Below are 23,135 nucleotides of genomic sequence, written 5' to 3' on the forward strand. Positions count from 1 at the left end.
TATTTGTCCCATACATATTTTCTTTCCCTTTCCTCTTTTTCTGCCTTCTTTTGGATTAATAATTTTTTTATGATCCCATTTTACATCCTTTTTTGGATTAGAGCTATAAGTTATTTTGTAATTTTAATGGTTGCTTTACAGTTTTTGTAATGTATATCTTTAACTTGTTATAATCTACCTTCAAATTGTATTACAGATCACTTCCATTTTTCCTTGCTCAGCCTTTGTGCTATTACTGTTATACATTTTAATTCTACATATAATACAAACTACTTCACACTGGATTGTTGTATTTTTTAATAGTCACTTATTTTTTAAGAGATTTAAAGAATTTAAAAAAGTGAATTTCTATACCTAAGTGGTTACTATTTCCAGTGTTCTTCATTTCTTTGTATAATGTCACTCTTTTTTCTACCTATAGAATGTTCCTTAACATTTCTTGTACTGCCGATCTGTTTAATTCTTTTAGCTCTTCTGTGTCTGGAAAAAAAAAATTTTTTTCCTTCATTTTTGAAATATATTTTTGCTCAGTATAGAATTCTGTTGACAGTTTTTTTCAGTATTTTAAAGATGCTTCTCCTCTGTTTTCTTGCCTTTTTTTTTTGTTACCAATGAGAAATCTGTCACCCTTATTTTTCTTTCTCTGTACATAATGTGTCCTTTTCTCTGGCTGCTTTTAAGATTTTTCTATCACTGGTTTTGACCAATTCGGTTATGATATGCCTTGATGTATTTTTCTTCATATTTCTTTGCTTGGAATTCTTTGAGTTTCTTGGATTTGTAGGTTTATAATTTTCATAAACTTTGAAAAAGTTTTGGGCATTATTTCTTCAGATAGTCTACCCTACCCCTCCCCCTGCCCAATCTCCTGTTTCTTGGGGACTCCCAGTCACATGTATATTAGATTGGTTGAAGATGTCCCACGGCTCATTTATGCTCTGCTTTTTTTTTTTTTCCTTCCTTATTTTCTTAACATGTTTCATTTTGGATAGTTTCTGTTGCTATGTCTTCAAGTTCACCAGTCTTTTCTTTGAAAATGTCTAATCTGCTGTTAGTCCCACCCAGAAAATTTTTATCTTAGCCATTTTCCAAAAGTTTAATTTGGCTCTTTAAAAATAACTCTTAATGTGTCTACATAACACACTTAATAACCATAACATGTTTAATCTTTATGTAGCTCCGTAGAACTATATTCTACAGAACACGATCATAATAACTTTGAATGTCTTTGTCTACTATTTCTAATATTTGTCAGTTTTGAGTCAGATTTGATTGATTTTTCTCCTCATTATTGATATATTTTCCTTCTTTGAATGCATGCCAATTTTTTGCTCAATGCCAGGCATTATGAATTTTATTTTGAGTGCAGAATATTTTTGTATTCCTATAAATATTATTGAGTTTTATTCTGGACACAGTTGAGTTATTTGGACATAGTTCCTTTCAAATCTTTTTCTTTTTTTAATTTGTTAAGCTGGACCAAAACCATTTTCAGTTGAGTACTAATGGTATACCTGAAGCAAGGTACTTCCCAGTGCTCTACCCTGTGCCTCACAAATTAAGATGTTTTTCACTGTTGGCTTGTGGGAATGGGCATTTTCCTGGTTCTGGGTGAGCTCTGGCTGTTACTCCTTCTAATGCTTTTTGATGATTTTTTCTCCAGTTTTGGGTAGTTTCCCTATATGCATGCTCTGATTAGTACTCTATTGAATTCTTGAGGAACCCTCTGAAGTTCTCAGTGCTCTGATACTCTTCTCTGATAAATCTAATGACCTTGGTCAGATTTTGGCTCCACATCTTCAACTCTGGAATTCCACCAGGCTCCAGGTCAGTTCCATAGTACCATACCAGGGCAGAAGGAGCACATAAGAGTGACATGGTTTGAGGCCAGGCTTTGGAAACATTTGGGTATTGCATGGAAGAATCAGGACTCAACACTATAAATACATTGAAGCTGTGTTTAAGGAAAATGCAGGTGACCCAAGCCAGTCCTTGCTGAATATGTTAAGGAATAAGTGGTGAGTAAGGGATGTTTAATTTTCCACTTTTGGCCTTTCTGCCAACCTACAAATCATTGAGGAAGTTGCCCTTCATGACTCAGTATCCTTACCAGTAAGTGGATGGTCCTTCATACTGATGAACTACTGACCCTATCAGTGGCCAAAGATAGTTTCTTTAGAAAGGCTCTTGAATAACCAAGTGACAGCATGGCACAATACAAGAAAGATTGAGTCCTCTTGCTTCCAGCTGATTTTTCTAGAGAGAGGAAGGAACAAGGAGCCAGGCCTCCATTCTCTGATGTTCACCAGGGTGTGTGTTGAAGAATTATGACTGATACATAGTCAGTCTTAGGCTTTTCTTCTCAAAGTGTAGTCCCAGAGTAGCAGCAGCGGCATCACTTGGGAATTTCTTAGAAATGCAGAGCATCAAGCAATTTGTCAAGCTATACCATTGGAGTCTGCACTGTGACAAGAACCCCAGCTATTTCATGTGCATATTAAAGTTTGAGGAGCACCAGTACCTATAGTCAACAATAATATATTGTACACTTAAAATTTATTGAGAGTCAATCTCATGTTAAGTGTTCTTTCCACAGTAAAATAAAATGTAAAAGTTTGTGGAGCACTGTTTTAAATGTGAACGGTGACACATGCCCTCTAGTGGCTGACCAGGGAGTTTTTAAATGTTTTCTCTTCTTAGGACCTTTGCACAGAACTGCCGAAACATTGAACATTTAAACCTCAACGGGTGCACCAAAATCACTGACAGGTAAGGAATGAGAATGAGTTTGGTAACTAATTGACCATGGGGAATGTGAGGGGAGAGAAACATGGTTGAAAATATCTTTAGTGTGTCTGCTCTTTTCCAGCACGTGTTATAGCCTTAGCAGATTCTGTTCCAAGCTGAAACATCTGGATCTGACCTCCTGTGTGTCCATTACAAACAGCTCCTTAAAGGGGATCAGGTAAGAGTACCTGTTGTCAGAAGAAACACCTAAACCTGTGAGCATCCTGGTGTGTCTAAAACCTTTCTAATGAGCCCATTGGAACAAGAAATAGGTGACTCGGGTCACAGAGGTTTTCTCTCCCCTGAATTGTTTGTGATTTACTGAACTCAGGCTTGGTAATGAACTATCTGTAAGATAGATTGCACATGTGTGGTCTTGTTTCTTGTTCTGTCAGTGAGGGCTGCCGCAACCTGGAGTATCTGAACCTCTCTTGGTGTGACCAGATCACAAAGGATGGCATTGAGGCCCTGGTGCGAGGTTGTCGAGGCCTGAAAGCCCTGCTCCTGAGGGGCTGCACACAGGTACCGAGGGGTTACTTGAGGTGTGTTTCTCTAACATGAAGTGTGGACACTTCAGTAGAGAACTTGCTCTTGCATTTTTCTTGGTTCTCCACTATTCCTTCACCTGGTTCCATCCCTGTTTTGTTTTCTCTGTCCACTCAGTTAGAAGATGAAGCTCTGAAACACATTCAGAATTACTGCCATGAGCTTGTGAGCCTCAACTTCCAGTCCTGCTCAGTAAGTAGCCTGCTTTTCCTGCGAGCACCCTCCTGTCCCACATTCCTTGAGTCTCCTGTGGTCCCACTTTGAAGCCCCCAGGCAGGAGGGATGGTTGCCACACCTTTTTTTCTTATTTTGTATCCTCATACGATCTGTTGGTTGGCCACAAGATGAAAGAATAACAGTCTAAACACAGTGGCCGATACAAAGCCATTCACATTTCCCACTAAAAATAATATAGATTGACATCTTGGTTTATTTTAAGATATCAGGAATGCTGTGAACTAGTCACTAACCTGAAGAAATTCATGTCAGGTCTCAGTGTCTTATAAACTGGGGAGAATGATGCCTCTCACGTCTCAGTGGATGAAATGAAATGATAGATGTGAAAATGCTTTGAAAAATAAAGGATGCTTTCAAGAGCAAGGTATAATTTTCATCATGGCATTAGCATGTGAAAAACTGTTATTCTGTCCTCTATTGTCAGTATTGATATTGTCAGTATTGATCCTTGAAGAGAATGCTTGCTACATCCTCCCGGGTTTCTCAAGGGGAACCTAAGTTTTAAGAAATGTAAGAGAAATCCTTGCAGTTGGTATTTGGTGTCATGTCTTTAGAATCCTTGATGGTGGGAGAGAGCACTGTCTTCTGGACAAATGACTTATGGACACTGCTCACTATCAGGATCTTGTGTGTGTAGGAGAGCACTGGCAGATGACTTAGAGTAGACTATAAATGTGCAAGCCGGGGCGCCTGGGTGGCGCAGTCGGGTGAGCGTCCGACTCTTGGTTTCGGCTCAGGTCATGATGTCATGGGTCGTGATCTCATGGGTTGCAGGATTGGGCCCCCTGCAGGTCTGCTGGAGGCTTCTCTCCCTCTCCTTCCCTCCCGGCACACTCTCTCTCTCTCTCTGTCCGTCTTTAAAATGGATAAGTAAATCTTTAAAAAAAAAATACGCAAGTCATTTATCAATAATTTAGCGATCTATTTCATTTGCTATTTTCTAACACATTTGAGGAAATTTTATAAATAATAGACACATGTGGGGCACCTGTGTGGCTCAGTCAGTTAAGCATCTGCCTTTGGCTCTGGTCATGATCCCAGGGTCAAGGGATTGAGTCCCACATCGGGCTCCCTGCTAAGCAGGGAGTCTCCTTCTCCCTCTCCCTCTGCTTGCCACTCTGCCTATTTGTGCATGCTCTCTCTGTCAAATAAATGAATAAAGTCTTTAAAAATATATATATACACACATGTGATTTATATGGTAGATATTTAAAGCATTAATCTGTAGAAATTAAACCAAAAATTATTATGTCACTTAACCAGGCAAGTCTTATGAGCTCTTTATTTAATCTGATTTTTAACACAAGTTTATGAATTTTTCCTGAAAAAAAAAATCAAATGAACTCTGGGGAGGGGGATGAAATTTTTAAATTTTACTCTTGGTGGGGGCACCAGGGTGGCTCAGTCAGTGGAGCATCTGACTCTTGATTTCGGCTCAGGTCATGGTCTCCGGGTCCTGGGATTGAGCCCTGTGTCAGGCTCTGCACTCAGCAGTTAGTCTGCTTGAGGATTCTTTCCCTCGCTCTATTCTTTGCACCTCCCCCTGCTTGCCCACACACTCTCTCTTTCTAAATAAATCTTTAAAAAAAATTTCATTCTGTTAATAATGCTAGAATATTTTAAAGCTGCGCAGAGATACAGATACATGTCAACCCTGGACTTCATCTTGTTTAGTTAAATTATGAGGATGAAATGCTGCTATTTGGCAGCACAACTAACTGACCAGCAGTAGATCCCATTATTCTGCTGCTCTCATTTCAGTATTGTTGGCGCCTTCTGATGTTCCTTCCCGTTTTGGCTTTCCCCAGCGCATTACCGATGAAGGCGTGGTGCAGATATGCAGGGGCTGCCATCGGCTGCAGGCCCTGTGCCTCTCTGGCTGCAGCAACCTCACAGACGCCTCTCTCACAGCCCTGGCTTTGAACTGCCCGAGACTTCAGTGAGTGCACCACGCTTTTGCTTTGTAGCTCAGAGCTTGGCTGGACTGACCAGGAGGGCTTCCTGCAGGTGGATAGATGGCGATGGAGGTGGTGGTGGTGGTGTTATTGTTGGCTTTTGTCTGATGGATTGGGGCAGAACACTACGTAATCTGGTTTATTTAGGGATGTATGGGGGCGCGGGGACTGAAATGTCCAACACCAGGGAACCTGAACTATAATTTCTTGGTGGACTTGACATGTGTACCCACCTGATTTGCCTCATCTTGTTATAGCTTTGAGATCAGAGTGATCTGATAGGTTCCAGAATGACAGCTTCACATCCATATGTCACCAGATTCTCCCCTAAACCAGTTGCTAAATGGACAGAAGGTGGGGAGGGGATCACAATCACCTTATTTATCACCTTCCCTAGGGGAAGGAAGTTTTGTTTTAACAAGTAAAGATTGATTTTCTCCAATAATATTCTGAATATTAAAACTTTAATTATGGTAACAAAACACTAATCATAGTTAACATCAGTTGAACTCATTTATGTTCCAGACTCTGTGTTGGGTAATTTTATAAGCATTATCTCATTTAACCCTCACCACATCTCTAGGAGATATGCATTATCATTCTCACTTACTTGTTTTGGGAGTCAAAGAATATCACATAATCTATCCTGGGTCATATGATGAGTAGGAAGTAAAACCAGAGTTTGAACTTGAGACTTTATTCAGAACCAGCAATCTTAGCCCCTATACAAGAGGCAGAAAAAAGATAATTATTTTGTTGTTTACTTCTCAGTGAATCTGATCCGTTTCTCATGCTTATACCAGTTTCACATCTCTTAAGGATTGTCTGTTGCTGTCCTTTGCCCATTTTTCTTATTGTTCCATTAGGGATGATTCTAGATAATTTTGATATTTCTGAATAGTAGAAGGAACATGTGATCAAAACTGGTCAGAAACTTAGTCAAAATTACTGCTACAAGGGAGTATTTAACTTTAAAATGTTATGTATTCCTCCATCCCTATCAAGCATGGGCATTGAGAATTAACTGACGTTTTTCATTGGCTGCAAATTTTTAAAATTCTTTTTAGGGTAACTGGGAATTTCATTAAATTCAATATGTATCAAGATAATTTTGTTGAGTAAAAGTTCATTTTAATTATGTTTAAAAGTCAACAAATATTGGAATAATATTTAAAAACAACAGCAGCAACAGTGTCCTGGAATTGTGGGAAGATTCCTGGGTTTGCTCCCTGAATTGGAGCTGGAACTGTGGGACTCAGGGCAGGCCACACTTCTCCCTAAGCCTCCTTCCCCTCATCTATCTGGTGGGACAACATTTGCATTTACAATCCTCAGGACTGTTCCAGAAGCAGAGGTGTGTTAGAAGGCAGAATAAACTCAAGAGTGTGTATCATAAAGTGTGTGTTTCTGCTCTTAACCAGCCACTACCTTTTCCTCCCACGCACTCTGTATCCCAGGATTTTGGAGGCTGCCCGATGTTCCCATTTGACTGATGCAGGCTTTACACTTTTAGCTCGGGTAAGCCAGAGGTTTCAAAAAACAAAACCAAACTATAATTCACCTCCCTCATTTAAAAATAACTTGCTGTGGTTTTGGAGTGTGCAAAAATGTGTGTACCTTCAGAAAGGACAGGTACCAAGTAGAATAGAGTCCTCAGGGTATATTTTCCCATTTTCCCCAGAAAGCTAAGGTGGTCCTGTAGGGGGTTCTGGAGCAGGTCTAGACCTCACTCTCATTTGGTCAGGTGGGACCACAAGAGGAATTTCCTGCCTGTCAGGACATGCCCTTCCTTATACAAACCCCGACTCAGTCTTCCAGTAGCTTCCCCTAACTGAGCTGTGTTCTGCCTCTGCTCCTCCTTCCACGTCACCCTGCAGACGCTGACCATCATAAGGGTCCCTTTGGCCTGCTGCTGGGAATCCATGACCTTCTGGGGATGTGATACACTTCTTCCTACCCTAACCCTCATCTGTCCAAACTGTGCCTGAGCACCCCACCCCCATGCCTTCCTGAGCCTGTTCTATGGCTAAAATTTGCAGGGTGATATCTATAGCCACTGGGAAGGTGGAGGCCACTACCTTTCCAGGTGAGAGAAGGAAACGTTGCCCAGGGCGGCTCTGTTCCCCTTTCTCAAGGGAATGTGATTCAAAAAGCACCTGCTCAGAAGTGCTGGCTCACTGGATTACTTTAGGGACAGGACACACTCCTTAATGGAAGAGAACAAGGATACTGGGCCAGTACTCAGAGGGATGAGGGCAAGCCACCAGTGTTGCCCTGACCACTGAACACATGGCGGGGGTGGGGGTCTTATGGACTTTTCCAGAATTGCCATGACCTGGAGAAGATGGATCTTGAAGAATGCATCCTGGTAAGTAGATTCCTGACAAGCCCTGCAGGGCTGCCCCTCAGTCCTAAGAAACAACCAGGCGTAGCCAGAGACCCCAGTGGGCTGTTGTCTGGACCCTCCTCACCCCAGTGTGTCAGGAATTGGGAACCCATAAGGACCATGGCAGTGGGATGTGTGAACTTTGGGCTCTTCTCAGCCATCAGAGCTACAGCTGAGAAGTTCAGGGTAGCTCCATTTTTTGCCAAACATTAAAAATATATATATATTTCACAGAACTGAAGGGAGAAATAAGTTTGCCTGTCCAGTGATGAGGTGACTACGGAGGAGAATCCTGGGGGACCTTCCTTACCTACTACTTCTTTGTCCCTGTCCCTGGTCCCCTTTGGGGCACAGCTTTGTGTCTACAGGATTTGAGGTTGTTGGTGAAGAGAGGGTCTCCTAGCCTGAGTGTGCTTGAGATGAGTTTTTAATTGTTTTACACCTTTTGATTCTCATGTTCAGGAGAAACCAAAATTAGGTATTAAGTTCTGGTGTGGAAGCCACATTGACATAGCGTGTTTCTCTCCAGATCACCGACAGCACACTTGTCCAGCTCTCTGTCCACTGTCCTAAACTACAAGCCCTGGTGAGTCTGAGGTTTTTGTGACATTCTTCACCTCTTAGGGATGAAAGAACTCTCCCACCACAGCAAGAATCAGTTTATTTTCCTTTCTGTAAAGGTATCATATTCTTGATTTCAAAGATCTATTAGTTGGGCTAACTTGGGAGGCAGGTTATCTAAATGTTACTGCTTTCATTTTAGGATGTGCACCTATAAGAGACCCATGTCCTTACCACTCTGTTCACGTTCACCGTGTCAGGGAGAGTGACACTTAGCACGTTTCAATGATAAAGTCTAGACAAAAGATTGAGGCCATCATGTGTCATATTTCATCCCATACCTGCTTATATATATCTATGGAGGGAGAGAAATTAAAATATATTGAAAGATCCTGGGGCTCCTGGGTGCCTCCGTTGGTTAAGCATCTGCCTTCAGCTCAGGTCATAATCCCAGGGTCCTGGGATCGAGCCCTGAATTGGGCTCCTTGCTCAGTGGGGAGTCTGCTTTTCCCTCTACCCCTCTCCCTGCTCATGCGTGCACACCCTCTCTCTCCTTCTCCCTTTCACATGTGTGCTCTCTCTCTCTAATAAATAATAAAATCTTTAAAAATATATATATATATATAGAAAGATCCTAAATGAGCAGTGAGAAGTCTCACTGACCCTCTTAGCCATGCAGACCTCTCACGCACATTTCACATGTAGCTACTAGACTGCAAGCCTGGAGCAAGGATGGAATCCCCATCCACTGGGCAAGCCCATGTAAACTGTGCTACTATGCCCACTAACTAGGTACTTGTCTCATTCTGTCTCATCCACAGCCCTGTGATGGAGGCACTCTGGACATCTCCATTTATTAGTAAAGACACTGAGGCTCAGAGTAGTTAAGGAACTTGCACAAAGTCACACAACTGTTCAGAGGCCCCAGATTTCTTGGCCTCTGTGGGGTCTGGTCTTTCTACTGTCCTGAGACAGACAACAGATTTTTCTTAAGCCAGCTTTTTCTGTTGTTTTTTGAAACTTGCTTTCTCTTTGGGGGTCAGCATTTTCTAATGTCATTTAAACTCCATTTCTGCTTGAGGTACTGTCGCCACCAGTTTTCCTGATTTTCACATTTTCTCTGGATATTTTCTACCTTGTGCACGAGGATAGCTTGGTGTCAGACAGCTCTGGGACTTTTTTTTGTTAAGAGTTTGAGGTCACATTTCAGAGAATAGTTGGGAACCAGCCTGTATCCAAACTCTCTGACTAGGGGTGCCTGGCTGGCTTAGTTGGTTGAGTGTTGGACTCTTTGTTTTGGCTCAGGTCACGGTCTCATGGGTCATGGGATTGAGTCTCGAGGGGGGCTCTGCACTCAGGGGAGTCTGCTTGAGATTCTCTCCTTCTGCCCCTCACCCCCACTCACATGCTCTCTCTCTCTCAAAATAAATAAATAAGATCTATCTTTAAAAAAGAAGAAAAAAGGCTTGTTTAAAAAAAAAATAAAATAATTCTTCAAACTCTCTGACTAAACTTTCCCTCTACATATAGCAGATAATTCTGTAGTGCTGTCTACTCCCAAATTAGTTCAGATCCAGTTTTATAATTGACAGAACCTGTTACTCAGATGGACTTTCTCCCTTTATCCTCTCCACCCTTTTGTCCCTTGACCCCCATCCTCTCAGAGATGGTAAATTCAGGAGTCCTGTGCTTTATTTTTCAATTTAACCCCTCCTCTCTCTACTGCTCAAGGGCTCTATCTGCCCTACCCTAGCCTAGACTCAGACTCCCAGCCCTTCATCAGCATCTACAAGAAATCTTGGATCTGGATGGAGGGCCCCAGCAAGAGGCTGCACTGAGCCAGCAAGGCCTCCCACTGGCTCTCTACCTCCTGCCCTCACTGCTGCCTCCTCAGGAGTCAGGGTCTGCTGACAACTTGTCAGGAAATGTCTAACAGTATAGGGTGTTCTCTCCAGCAGGGATACTGGTGACTGAAAATCTTCTCCATCTTGTTCCCTGTACTTACTTATACAAGCTACTTCTAGAAACAGGACTTAGCATGAAAGATAAACTATAATAAAGCCAAAATGCCAAGATAAGAGCCCAAAATAAAAACCAAAAAGGATTATTAGCAGAAAAGCAGAGAAATAATGGCAGTTAGAATCTAAACTTAGCTTTGAAGATGTCTAAGAGCCAAGACAGAAAAAGGAAATGAGCTGTATTACATCTGTTCCACATTCATCTCATTCACTCTGCTATCACCTCCAGACCACCACATGCCAGGCACTATTCTAGGCACTGGGGAATAAAAAGACAGTCCATCAGGAGAGACAACTTTGTCCTCACTCTGTCTTCACTCTGCAGATCCAAGGTCTGGATCCGTGTTTCAGTGATACTGTACTCCTGGAGCTCTAGCCACTCTGATGATGGACAGTAAATAGCAGTGCCTCTGTCAACCCTCAGGTCTAGCTGGTTAGAGTGCAGGTTTTGTTGAACAGTGCAGATGTGCAGTGGCCTGCAGTTACTGTGACATAATGGCAGCTCTGTGAGGATGTGCGATGGCAGGCCGCGAGTGCCAGGTGACACATGTACCTCTCTTCTCCACCCAGGAGCAGTCCAGTTCCCACCATAAGGCAGCTCGCCTTACTGATGGAGGCTGAGACAATGCTGCCTGTGACAGAGCTGGGAACAGGCTGCTCCGGGGTCCACAGCAGGGACACCTACCCCAGCCTGCAGAGATCAGAGGAAGCAATTACTTGTTGGGGGAGAAACTCTGTAGACTCAGAATTCTGAAGTATGGCTTTTATGTCTTACTAAGGATGTGCAAGCAGAAAGAAATGAGGGAAGTGACCACCAGTCCAAAGTCAGGTGACTGTCGCATCTCAGTTCCCAACACTGCAATGTCCCAGGTTGTCCTTCAGACACGAGGCAAGTGTGCGCACACACCACCCCTTCCGGGAGTCACTCTCTGGCCCCCAGGGGTGGTGGGGCCTTGTATACACAGGCAAACAAAAAGCAGAAGACTATTTGAAAAGGAAAACTGATCGTGTTTTTTTGAAAATAAGTTGTTAGATATTTGCAAACAAGGGGAATTCCATATTCAAAAGAACACAGAGTAGGACCTGGAAGGATCTGTAGAGTCATGAAATTTGTTCAGAGGAGGTTAAGGATCCTTTGGTATGCCAGTTTTTAACTTGTAGGATATATCCTCAGCAGGTTCTATTGATTTCGAAACTTGCTTTTGTTTCCTGGTTTTCTTTTTAAAACCAGAGCCAGTTTTGGGGGGCTTTTAAAAATCTCATTATGTAACTCATTTGTCCTGGAAGCTATCCAAGCAGAATTTTAGCAGTTTATTATATTGAAGAATAAGGAATATAGCCCAGAAAGGAAATCCCCATTACTGTCTTCCTTGCTAGAGAGTTTTATCTTTCATCATGATTTATCAAAACTCAGAGATGTTGTATAGGGAGCTCAGGCCATCAGGTGTCTAGTCAGTCACTGTCCTTTCTGAATGACAAGTATACAAGTTACCTAATTGGTGGAAAGCTCCTCTTGATGATATGAGACAATCTTGTTATCAAACCACTACTCAACTGGGACACAAGAGGAAAAATAGGGACCCACGACTTGATAACATTTAGATGAATATTTTATCCATTTTAAAATGAAACATTGAGCACCTTGGAAAATAACAATGTGAAATAGAATGTATGTTGTTCATGTCTCAGTGTCACACCCCCACAGTCTGACCAGCATCTCCTGTCTTTCCCAGTCACTCCTTCTGTCACTGAACTGCAACCAAAATTGAACCTAAATGGTTCCCTTTGAACCCACCATCTTTTCATTGTCAGTCCCCATGTGATGTCCTTTCACTGTCCCCACTCAGCCTAAATTGGTCAGTTATCTTCTTCACTTAGCTCACCTGTCATTCTGTTTAACTCTCATCTGCTGAGCCAGTCTTGAAGCACAAGCAAGAGTAAAGTAGAGAAGAGCTTACTGGCATTTCGTATGGAGGAAACAGCACATATTCTTAGATTGATAGAAGCCATGGCTGGGTTTCAGAGTGAGGGAGGAGAGGAAATGAGGCTGAATGGGAAGGAGGACCAGAGCCTCATAATGCCTGCTAAGGAGGGTAGACCTATTCCTCTCCGCTGTCTCTATGAGTCTTACCAGGCTGACTGAAGCTGAGATGGGGGCTCCCAGTCCGAAGGGCCAGTGTTCTGTGGCACACCTGAAAGAGCAGCCTGGCTCATATTTTGGTCCCAAATTGGAGACCCTGATTTATTCATTTCTTCTAATTATCTCGGCTTAGAATGTTGAGATTCCCTAGACTCATTAGACCACTCCTAAAACCTTATAAGCAGAAAAACTCCATGCACACATGGGGACCCACAAATCCTGTACCAGCTGTTAGGACTAAACCCCATATCCAGTTCACAGTAGCCTCCCATGGCTAAGACTTTAAGTTTATCCTCACTGACATCTTGTCCTCCGATTTGGATGCATACAAATTTATGACTGTTATATCTTCCTGAAAATTTGACATTTTTTTAATTTAAAGATTTTATTTATTTATTTGACAGCCAGCCAGCGAGAGAGAGAACACAAGCAGGGGGAGTGGGAGAGGGAGAATCAGGCTCCCAGCGGAGCAGGAAGCCCAATGTGGGGCTCGATCCCAGGACCCTGGGATCACGCCCTGAGCCAAAGGCAGATGCTTAATGACTAAGCCACCCAGACGCCCCTGAAGAATTGACATTTTTATCATTACTAAATGTTCTTCTTTATCACTGATAAAACTCTTTGTCTTGAAGTCTACTTTACCTGATATTAATATCAGTCTTTTTATGCTTATTTTTGTATGACATATCATTTTCTTTCAACTTATCTATGTTTTTATATATAAAGGCTGTCTTGCTTTTATCCAGTCTGATAAACTCTCTTTTAATCAAAATGTTTAGTCATTTATATTTAATGTAATATTGATACAGTTGGGTGTTTTCTCCCTTTTGTTTTCTATTCTCTGCTCCTCCTTTCCCACCTGCTTTTTGGGTTAACTAAATATTTATTTTAACTGCATTTTAATTTGTCTGTTGGTGTTTTTAATCATATCTCTATGTCTTGATTTTTTTAGTGCTTGAACTAATAGCCAAGGAAGCTTTCCTCAATGGGAATTTAGGGGTCGTCTAGGATTGGGATTTAGACTATCAGTTCCCAGAAGACAGAGACAGTATCTTCCTTCTTTCCTCTACCAACAGCACCTTGCACAAGACTTAGTCAGAAGAAGCTACTTCCAGTCCTCTTTGGGGGCAAAGTGAGATGTAAACAAGCCAGCCCAAATCTGAGAGAGTCAGACACAGAAACTGTTGTGTGAGTAGTGAGGGTGATCTCTACAACTGTGGTGCTCAAGTCCCAAGGATTGCAGCCCTTTTCAGGAGACTGCCAGCAGCTCCCTGGCCATGCTAGAACCTCACCATGAGAAGCTGCTTTTTTGGAGGAAGGAGCAGGTGAGAGGTCCTGCAATCAGGAATCCTAAACTCCCCCAAGTTCCCCTTACCCATAGTATCAGGCAATCTTGTCAAGGCAGCCTGGCCAGCGTCTTCAGTTTCACACCACTAAACTCAAAGAGGAAAGGAGGAGGGAAAAAGTTCTTGATGTTGGAACAGATCTCAGGGGAAGATTCTGGACCCTGGGGAAGAAGAGGATAATGTCTGGATTCCTCAGGTTGTGGCCTACCCTAATTTTAACAGATAAGTGGCTTGAATTTTTTAATTTCTTTTTAACATTTCAGTTTGAATTCCATTAAGTCCCTGGCTTTTGATAGGAGCGCTGCCCAGGATGTGGGACACACACACTCACACAAACACACGTCTGAATCCTAGGAGACCCCTAACAGCCTAGTAGAAATGGAAGAAAGGAGGTGAGAAAAAACAAGTGTGAGTACTATCATGTCAGCCTCCTATCTCTGCTATAAGTGAACTTCTTTAGCTTTAAAAATAGCAGTAATAAATCCTTCCTTATCAATAATCACTCTAAATGTAAATGGATTAAATTCCCCAATCAAAAGACATAGAAGGGCTAAATGGATAAAAACCATGACTAGACCTAAAACAATCTAACTTTACACTTTTAGAGCTATAAAGAAGCAAATCAAGTCCAAAGTTAGCAGAAAGAAGAAAATAACAAAAATTAAAGCAGATATAAATTTAAAAATAGAAAAAAATAAATGAAACTTTTTTTATTATTATTTTTTAAGATTTTGTTTATTTATGTGACAGACAGCCAGTGAGAGAGGGAACACAAGCAGGGGGAGTGGGAGAGGAAGAAGCAGGCTCCCAGCAGAGGAGCACGATGTGGGACTCGATCACGGAACACTGGGATCACGCCCAGAGCCAAAGGCAAACGCTTAATGACTGCGCCACTCAGGTGCCCCGAAACTTTTTTTTTTTTAAATAAAATTGACAAACCCTTAGAATCACTATGGAAAAAAGAAGACAAAATCAGAAACAAAAAAAGAGACATTACAACTTATGACATGAATAAAATGGATCAAAGGAGATAACTAGGAACAGTTATATGCCAACAAACTGAATAACCTAGAACAAATGAATGAATTCCTAGAAACATATAACCTACTACAACTTAATCATGGGGAAATAGGAATCCTAATCAGACCCATAACCAGTATGGAGATTAAAACAGTCATCAAAAACCCCCTAACAGAGAAAAGCTTGGGACCAGATAGCTTCACTGGTGAATTCTACCAAACATTTAAAGAGGAATTAATGCCAGTCCTTCTCAAATTTTTCCAAAAAATTGAAGAGGTAAGAACACTTCAAAACTCATTTTATAGGCCAGCATTACTTTGGTACCAAAACCAGACAAAGTCACCACTAGAAAAGAAAATGACAGGCCAATATCCCTGATGAATATAGATGGGTACACCCTCAATAAAATACTAGCAAACTGAATCCAACAGCACATCAGTAGAATCACAGGTAAAATCATGAGATCATCTCAGAAGATGTATAAAAAGCATTTGATGAAATTCTACACCTTTTCATTATAAAAACTGTCAACAAACTAGGAAAAGAAGGAAGATCCAGAATGAGGCAAGGGTGCCCACTTGCACCATTTGTATTTAACACAGTAGTAGAAGTCCTAGCCAGAGAGGTTAGATAAGAAAAAGAGATAGAAGACATCCACATTGGAAAGGGAGAAATAAAATTATCCCTCTTTGCAAACAACTTGGTTATTATGTGTAGAAAACCCCAAAAAGTCCATTTTAAAAACTTAAAGAACTATTAAATAAATTCAGTGAAGTTGCAGGATACAAAATCAACATAGAAGATTTGGTTGCATTTCTGTACATTAACAATGGACTATTCAAAAAGGGAATTAGGAAAAATTCAATTTACAGTAACATCAAAAAGAATAGAATAAGGGGCACCTGGGTGGCTCGGTTAAGCGTCTGCATTCCATTCAGGTCATGATCCCAGGGTTCTGGGATCAAGCCCCACATCAGGCTCTGTGCTCAGCAGGAAGCCTGCTTCTACCTCTTCCTCTGCCTGCCGCTCCCCCTACTTGTGCTTGGGTGCTCTCTCTGTCAAATAAGTAAAAAAATCTTAAAAGAAAAAAAAAGAAAATAAGAATAAACTTAACTAAGGAGGTGAAAGGCTTAAATACAAAACTACAAAACATTGATGAAAGAAATGAAATAAATGGAAAGACATCCCATGTTCCTGGTTTGGAAAAGTTATTATTAAAATGTCCATACTACCCCAAAGCAATCTACAGATTCAATGCAGTGCCTATCAAAATCTCAAAAATATTTTTTACAGAAATAGAGTGATGCTACAATTCATATGGAGCCACAGAAGATCCTGAATAGACAATCCTGAGAAGGAACAAAGCTGGAGGCATCACACTTCCTAATTTCAGGTTATATTTTGAAGGTGTTGTAATCACAACAGTATGGTACTGGTATAAAGACCAACATGCAGAACAGAATAAAGAGCCCAGAAATGAATCCATGTGTATATGGTCAACTGGTTTTCAAGAATTTAAATCAGTAACTTGAAGGGAGATTAGCACTCTCATTTTCATTGTAGCACTATTCACAACAGCTTAGATATGGAAACAACCTAAACGTCCATCCTCAGATGAAAGGATACATAAAATGTGGTTATATACATAGACTGGAATACCATTCAACCTCAAAAAAGAAGGAAATTCTGTAGTATGTGACAACATGGATGGACTTTTAGGACATTGTGCTAGGTGAAATAAGCCAGACACAGAAAGACAAGTACTGCATGACTAAAATAGTCAAATTTATCAAATCAAAGACCGGAATGGTGGTTACCAGGATGTGTGCGGGTTGGAGAATGGGAAGTTATCAACAGGCATAAAGTTTTAGTTGAGAAGGTGAATAAGGTCTATAGATCTTCTGTACAACATTGTGCCTATAGTCAACAATAATATACACTTAAAATGTGTTAGAAGGATAGAACTTATGTGCTTTTAGCACAGTAAAATCTAAAAAAAAAAAAAGACATTACTATGTAACAGTTATATGAGGGTATCTACAGTAGTTAAATTCATAGAAACAAAGTAGAATGGTGATTGCCAGGGGCTGGAGGCAGGGAGATGGGGAGTGTTTTTTAATGGGTATAGAGTTTCAGTTTTGCAAAATGAAAAAGTTCTGAAGATCCATTGCACAATAATGTAAGATACATAACACTATTGAATTGTACACTTTATAATGGTAAAGATGCCAAATTTTGGGGCACCTGGGTGGCACAGTGGTTAAGCGTCTGCCTTCGGCTCGGCGTGATCCCAGCGTTATGGGATCGAGCCCCACGTCAGGCTCCTCCGCTATGAGCCTGCTTCTTCCTCTCCCACTCCCCCTGCTTGTGTTCCCTCTCTCGCTGGCTGTCTCTATCTCTGTCAAATAAATAAATTAAATCTTTTTAAAAAAAAAGATGCCAAATTTTAAGTTATGTGGTTTTTATCACAATTAGAAATTTTAAAGAAAAAAAGAATGGAAATAATGAAAAAAGGGATCTTGATCTTAGGACATTAGGAAGAAAGAACAATGGAAAGAACAAGGAAAAATGTATAAATAAAACATTCTTCCCCTGAGTTTTCTAAATTTTATTTGATGAAGCAAAAATTATAGCATTGATATGGTTCTCAGTGTATGTAGAGGAAGTAATTAAGACAGCATATTATAGGGGCATCTGGCTACCTCAGTCAGTGGAGCATGCAACTCTTGATCTCAGGGTTGTGAGTTCAAGCCCCATGTTGGGCATAGGGTTAAAGACAACATATTATAAATGAGGAAGGGTGAAAGGACTTCTTAAATTTTCATATTTAACTCAAACTGGTAAAATATTGATACCAGTAGGTGGTGATAAGTTATGGTTGCATAATATAATACTTAGAGCAACTGCCTAAGAAGTCTACAAAAGAGAAACACTCAAACAAAATAGATAAGTCAAAATGGAATAATAGATAAATCAGAATGGAAATATACAAAATGTTTCAGAGACTCATGGGAAGGCAGAGAAATGAAAATCTGAAAGAATAGAGAAAAGGTCAGACTTAAGCCCAAGCATATCATTAAATATAAATGGTTTTAGTTAATATACCAATTAAAAGGCAGAGATTGCCAGAATGGATAAAATAGCATGATCCAGGTATAAGCTGTAAGAAACTCACTTCGAATATCACAGTATAGGTTGGCTAAAGTAAAAGAAAAGGAAAGATATACAAAAGAAACTTTTTTTTTAAGATTTTACTTATTTATTTGAGGGAGAGAGTGTGCAAGAGAGCAGAAGCAGGGGGGAGGGGCAGACTCCCCACTGAGTAGGGAGCCTGACTCGGGGCTTGATTCCAGGACCCCAGGATCGTGACCCAAGCTAAAGGCAGATGCTTAACCGACTGAGCCACCCAGGCACCCCCAAAAGAAACTTTATAAACAAAAGAATGCAAGAATGGTTATATTATGATTCAATACAGGAAACTTCAGAGCAAGGAAAATTACCAGGGAGAGAGAAGGACATGACATAGTGATGAAAGAGTGAATCCACTAAGATGATGGGATGCCTGGGTGGCTCAGTTGGTTAAGCATCTTCCTTTGGCTCAGGTCATGATCTCAGGGTCCTAGGATCAAGGCCTGAGTCAGGCTCCCTGCTCAGCAGGGAGCCTGCTTCTCCCACTTCCTTTGCCCCTCCCCCCTGCTTATGCTCTCTCACACTCTCTCTCAAATAAATAAAATCTTAAAAAAAAAAAAGATGATAATGCCACTTTTAATGTATATACACCGAACAACAGAGTTGCAAATTATTTGAAGTAAAAACCGATAGAAACATAAGATCAACAATTATAGTTGGACACATCAGTATTCTTCTCTCAACAATTGATAGAACAACCAGACAGAAAATCAGCAGAGATATAGAACTTAACACCACTATGGGAATGCAAACTGTTGCAGCCACTCTGGAAAACAGCACCCCAGGGAAAATTTTTTAAATGTTAAACTAAATGAAAATTAAAATAGAACATATCAAAATGTGTTGGATGCAGTAGAGCAGTGCTAAAAGGGAGATTTATGGCATTAAATGATTACGTTGAAAATAAAATCTTGGGGTGTCCTCCTGGTTCAGTCAGTAAAGCAGGTGACTCTTTATCTCAGGGTTGGGAGTTCAAGCTTATACTAGCACCTATATTGGGTGTAGAGATTACTTAAATAAATAAACTTTAAAACAAATAAGGGAAGTCTCAATAATCTTAAACTCCCACCCAGATGAAACCAGAAAAAGAAGAGCAAAAAAAAATCCAAAATAAGGAAAAGAAAGAATATACTAAAAATAATAATAGAAATCAATGAAAGTAAAAAGTGAAAAATGATAGAAAAAAACAGCAAAACAAAAGGCTGGTTCTTTGAAACAGACCTCTAGCAGGACTGATGAAGAGATGACACATTACCAGTAATAAGAATGAAACGGGTGCTGTGGTCTGAATGTGTCCCCCCAAAATTCAAATGTATCCTACCCCCCAACAGGGATGGTCTTAGGATCTTGGGGAGGTGATCAGGTTTCAGAACTTCCTCCTGGATGCGTTAAATGCCTTTATAAAAGAGGCTCCAGATGGATCCTTCCTTGCAACCCCCCCCCTCGACCCCCGGAGGAGTGTACAGTGAGAAGGCACCGGCTGCGAACCAGGAATGGGGCCTTCTCCAGCCAGCACATAGATCTGCCTGCACCATGATCTGGGACTTCCAGCCTCCAAACTGGGAGAGAGAAATTTCTGTGGTTTATAAGCCAGCCTGTCTGTAGCAATTTGTTAGAGCAGCCCAAACAGACTGAGACCCGCACCATCACCACAGGTCCTGAAGACACTAAAGGATGATAAGGGACTACTAGGAACACCTCCCTATAAATCCGTTTGAGCACTTCCTGGACGTTTAAAAGCACAAACCAACAATAATATTCATTATAAAACATCGTTTGAATAGCCTTGTTTTAGTACCAAAGTAATTGAATTTATAATTTTTAAACTGCCAAAAAAATCTCCAGGTCCAGATGGTTTCACTGAAGAATCTACCAAACATTGAAGCCAGTTCTACACAATTTCTTCCAGAAAATAGTTGACAGAATACTTCGCAATTCATTTTGAGGCCAGTAATACCTGATATAAAAACCAGGTAATAATAGTACCAAGAGACAAAACTACAGACTAGTATCCCTCATAAATATAGAAGCAAATGCCCTTAAAATATTAGCAAATAGAATTCAGCAATATATAAAAATAATTATACACCCTGACCAAGCAGGGTGTATTCCAGGAAAACAAGCCTAGTTTAATATTTGAAAATGGATCAGTGTAATCCACCATGTTAATGGGCTACAGAAGAAAAATTAATGATATCAATTAATGCAAAAAAAAGCATTTGATAAAATTCAAAAGAAAAAACTAAAGATTTTTTTTAAGTGCCAAGAAAACAAGAGAAAAATCCCAGTCTCATTTAAAACCCCCAGTTACCCTGTTTCCCCACCTGCCCCCTCAGGGATAATCTCTGTGGCCAATGTCCAATTTCCTTCTAGAGAAATTCTATGTGAGATTGAGAGATTTTCTCCCCCCACTCTCCCTCCTCCCAGCAAAAGACACCTGCTGTTTTGCATTTAAAGGCAGTTGTACTCCCTGCTGTGCACATTTGCCTCTACCAGCCCTGGCTACTTCTGCCTTCTCAGGAATGCTAGTATAAGCTGTTCACGTCCAGAACGTGGCACTCCTAATTAGCCTGTGGATAGATAATGCTTAGCAGTGGTAAACTTGTTTTTCTGGAATGTCCCTTACTCCTACACACCTGCCATAAACAGATGAGGAAATAAAAACAGTCTTAAATCTGTAGGATACCAAGGGTGGGCGAGATAATGCAGGGCAGGGAGAGAGGTTTATTAAGGCTAGCCCGAGCTTATTATAATGGGCAAGTCTCAACTTCTTTGAGCCTTAATTTCCTCGTCTGTAAAATGGTGATCATAATACCTGCCCCGCAGGGAGGCTCTGAAGCATAAATGAGATAGTGTATAAACAATGAGTGGCCTGAAGCAGCTGCCTTTGAGTGTTGGCTCTTTATTAGCATAAGCTAAAAGGCCCCTCTGCTCTGTGAACCATGCTGGCAGATTTTCCTGCTTATCCTTAAATTAAACCAGTTCTTAAATTATACAAATAATTGCCTGTGCCGATATAGAAGCTTTTTAATTAATACGAGAGCATCTATTTCCTAGGTCCCAGATGCAGCTGTTAACTTGTTGATCCCTCAGTTCCCCTGTTTTAAAACAGCGAAGTTGGTTCTCTTACACCAGCCCCATCACCTTCTTCCTCTAATCTGCGTGGTGTGTATGTGTGTATATTCATGTATGTGTATATGTAAGTAATATATATACATACACACTTTGTTTCTGGTTGTACTTTATTGTAAGTCTATTTCTTTAAAAAATTTTTAAACTTTTTTTTAAAGATTTTTTATTTATTTATTAGAGAGAGAGAGTCAGCCAGCGAGAGAGGGAACACAAACAGGGGGAATGGGAAAGGAAGAAGCAGGCTCTCAGCGGAGGAGCCTGATGTGGGGCTCGATCCCAGGACTCCGGGGTCACGCCCTGAGCTGAAGGCAGACGCTTAATGACTGAGCCACCCAGGCGCCCTGTTTAAAAAATTTTTAATTTTTTTCAAATTCTATTTTTTAAGAGATTTATTTATTTATTTTAGAGAGAGGGAGGCAGGGGCAGAGGGAGAGAGAGTCCCAGGCAGACTCCACACAGCACGGAGCCCAACATGGGCTGGATCTCACAACCCTGAGATCATGACCTGAGCTCAAACCAACAGTTGGACACCCAACTGACTGCACCACCCAGACGCCCTTCAAATTCTGTCTCTTTATTTAAACAACCTTCTGAAAAGCTTTCTGGCTTTATCCATAAATCAATTCCAAAGCTAAAGACAAATGAACAGCAGTAATTTATTACATAAATACTATTTCATGTGGAATCATATGGTGTGATTGGATTCATGAGAAAGGAAATATTTCCCGTGTTGCTCAAAGAGCTCGAAGAGAAATCACTCAAGCATCAAGGTCTGACAGAATTTCTCTTTTTCCTTCTAGGTTCCCTTCCCTCTGATTTGTACTCAGCTACCTATTTCTTGTATACACTATCAGTCTTTCTTGATTTTTTTTTCACTTTGCAGAAATACCTCACACCCACCTACTTACTTGTCTCCTCCACCAGAACTCATCAGGTCCAAACTAGCAGGCATTTCCTCGCCTCAAAGATTATGGTAGTCTTCTACCTGCTCAGCTGCACCCACATTTACATTCTGGGTAATCTGACAGTCGGGTGGCTTTTCTTTTCTTTTTTCTTTTTAAATTAATTAATTGATTTATTTTTCAGTAATCTGTACACCTAACGTGGGGCTCAAATTCACAACCCCAAGTCACAGGCTCTTCCGACTGAGCCAGCCAGGCATTCCAGGGTGGTTGGTTTATCTTTTCAGTTTTAATTTTTTATTGAAGTAAAATATACATGCAGGAAAGAACACTTATTATAGGTGTATGTATCAGTGCATTTGCATAAGCTGAATGATGAAGAATCAACATTACCAGACTCCACAGATGGCTCTTTTCTGCTGCTCCCTTCCAGTCACTAACACCCCCCCACCACCACTAAGGGGGGTGACTTTTGACCCTAACCCTAGATTAGTTTTGCCCTTGTTTTTTACTGTATTATCTAAACTGTATGAATGGGGGGCGTCTGGGAGGCTCAGTCGGTTGAGTGTCTGTCTTTGGCTCAGGTCATGATCCTGGGGTTCTGGGATTGAGCCCCACATTGGGCTCCCTGCTCAGTGGGGAGTCTGCTTCTCCCTCTGCCTCTCCACCACTTGTGCTCCTTCTCTCACTCACTCTCTCTTTCTCTCAAATAAATAAATAAAATCTTTAAAAAAAAACAATAGAAATATCATATGTATTTTTCTTCACTTTTTGGGAAATTTATCCATATTCTTGCATATAAATGAACATTGTGCATTCTCATTGCTGTATAGAATGGGCGCACTGTGATTTAGTTATCCTTTCTGCTATTGATTATTTGAGTAGTTTCCAGTTTGAGGGTATTAAAACCAACATT

At 40.8% G+C, this 23,135-nt stretch overlaps 1 protein-coding gene across 2 annotated transcripts in view; it reads left to right on the top strand.

The window, feature by feature from the left end:
* Positions 1 to 23,135, top strand: part of FBXL2 (F-box and leucine rich repeat protein 2) — a 103,909-nt gene that overhangs the window by 68,834 nt on the left and 11,940 nt on the right. For both annotated transcript variants that reach the window (XM_011224716.3, XM_034662277.1), the window contains 8 exons: positions 2,701 to 2,769; positions 2,870 to 2,965; positions 3,183 to 3,309; positions 3,451 to 3,525; positions 5,379 to 5,509; positions 6,983 to 7,043; positions 7,849 to 7,893; positions 8,441 to 8,497. In XM_011224716.3, coding sequence (XP_011223018.1) covers positions 2,701 to 2,769; positions 2,870 to 2,965; positions 3,183 to 3,309; positions 3,451 to 3,525; positions 5,379 to 5,509; positions 6,983 to 7,043; positions 7,849 to 7,893; positions 8,441 to 8,497 — 661 coding nt within the window. The remainder of the gene's footprint in view (positions 1 to 2,700; positions 2,770 to 2,869; positions 2,966 to 3,182; positions 3,310 to 3,450; positions 3,526 to 5,378; positions 5,510 to 6,982; positions 7,044 to 7,848; positions 7,894 to 8,440; positions 8,498 to 23,135) is intronic.

The sequence above is a fragment of the Ailuropoda melanoleuca genome, chromosome 6 (genome assembly GCF_002007445.2).
Source record: "Ailuropoda melanoleuca isolate Jingjing chromosome 6, ASM200744v2, whole genome shotgun sequence".
In the NCBI taxonomy this organism is placed as follows: domain Eukaryota; kingdom Metazoa; phylum Chordata; class Mammalia; order Carnivora; family Ursidae; genus Ailuropoda; species Ailuropoda melanoleuca.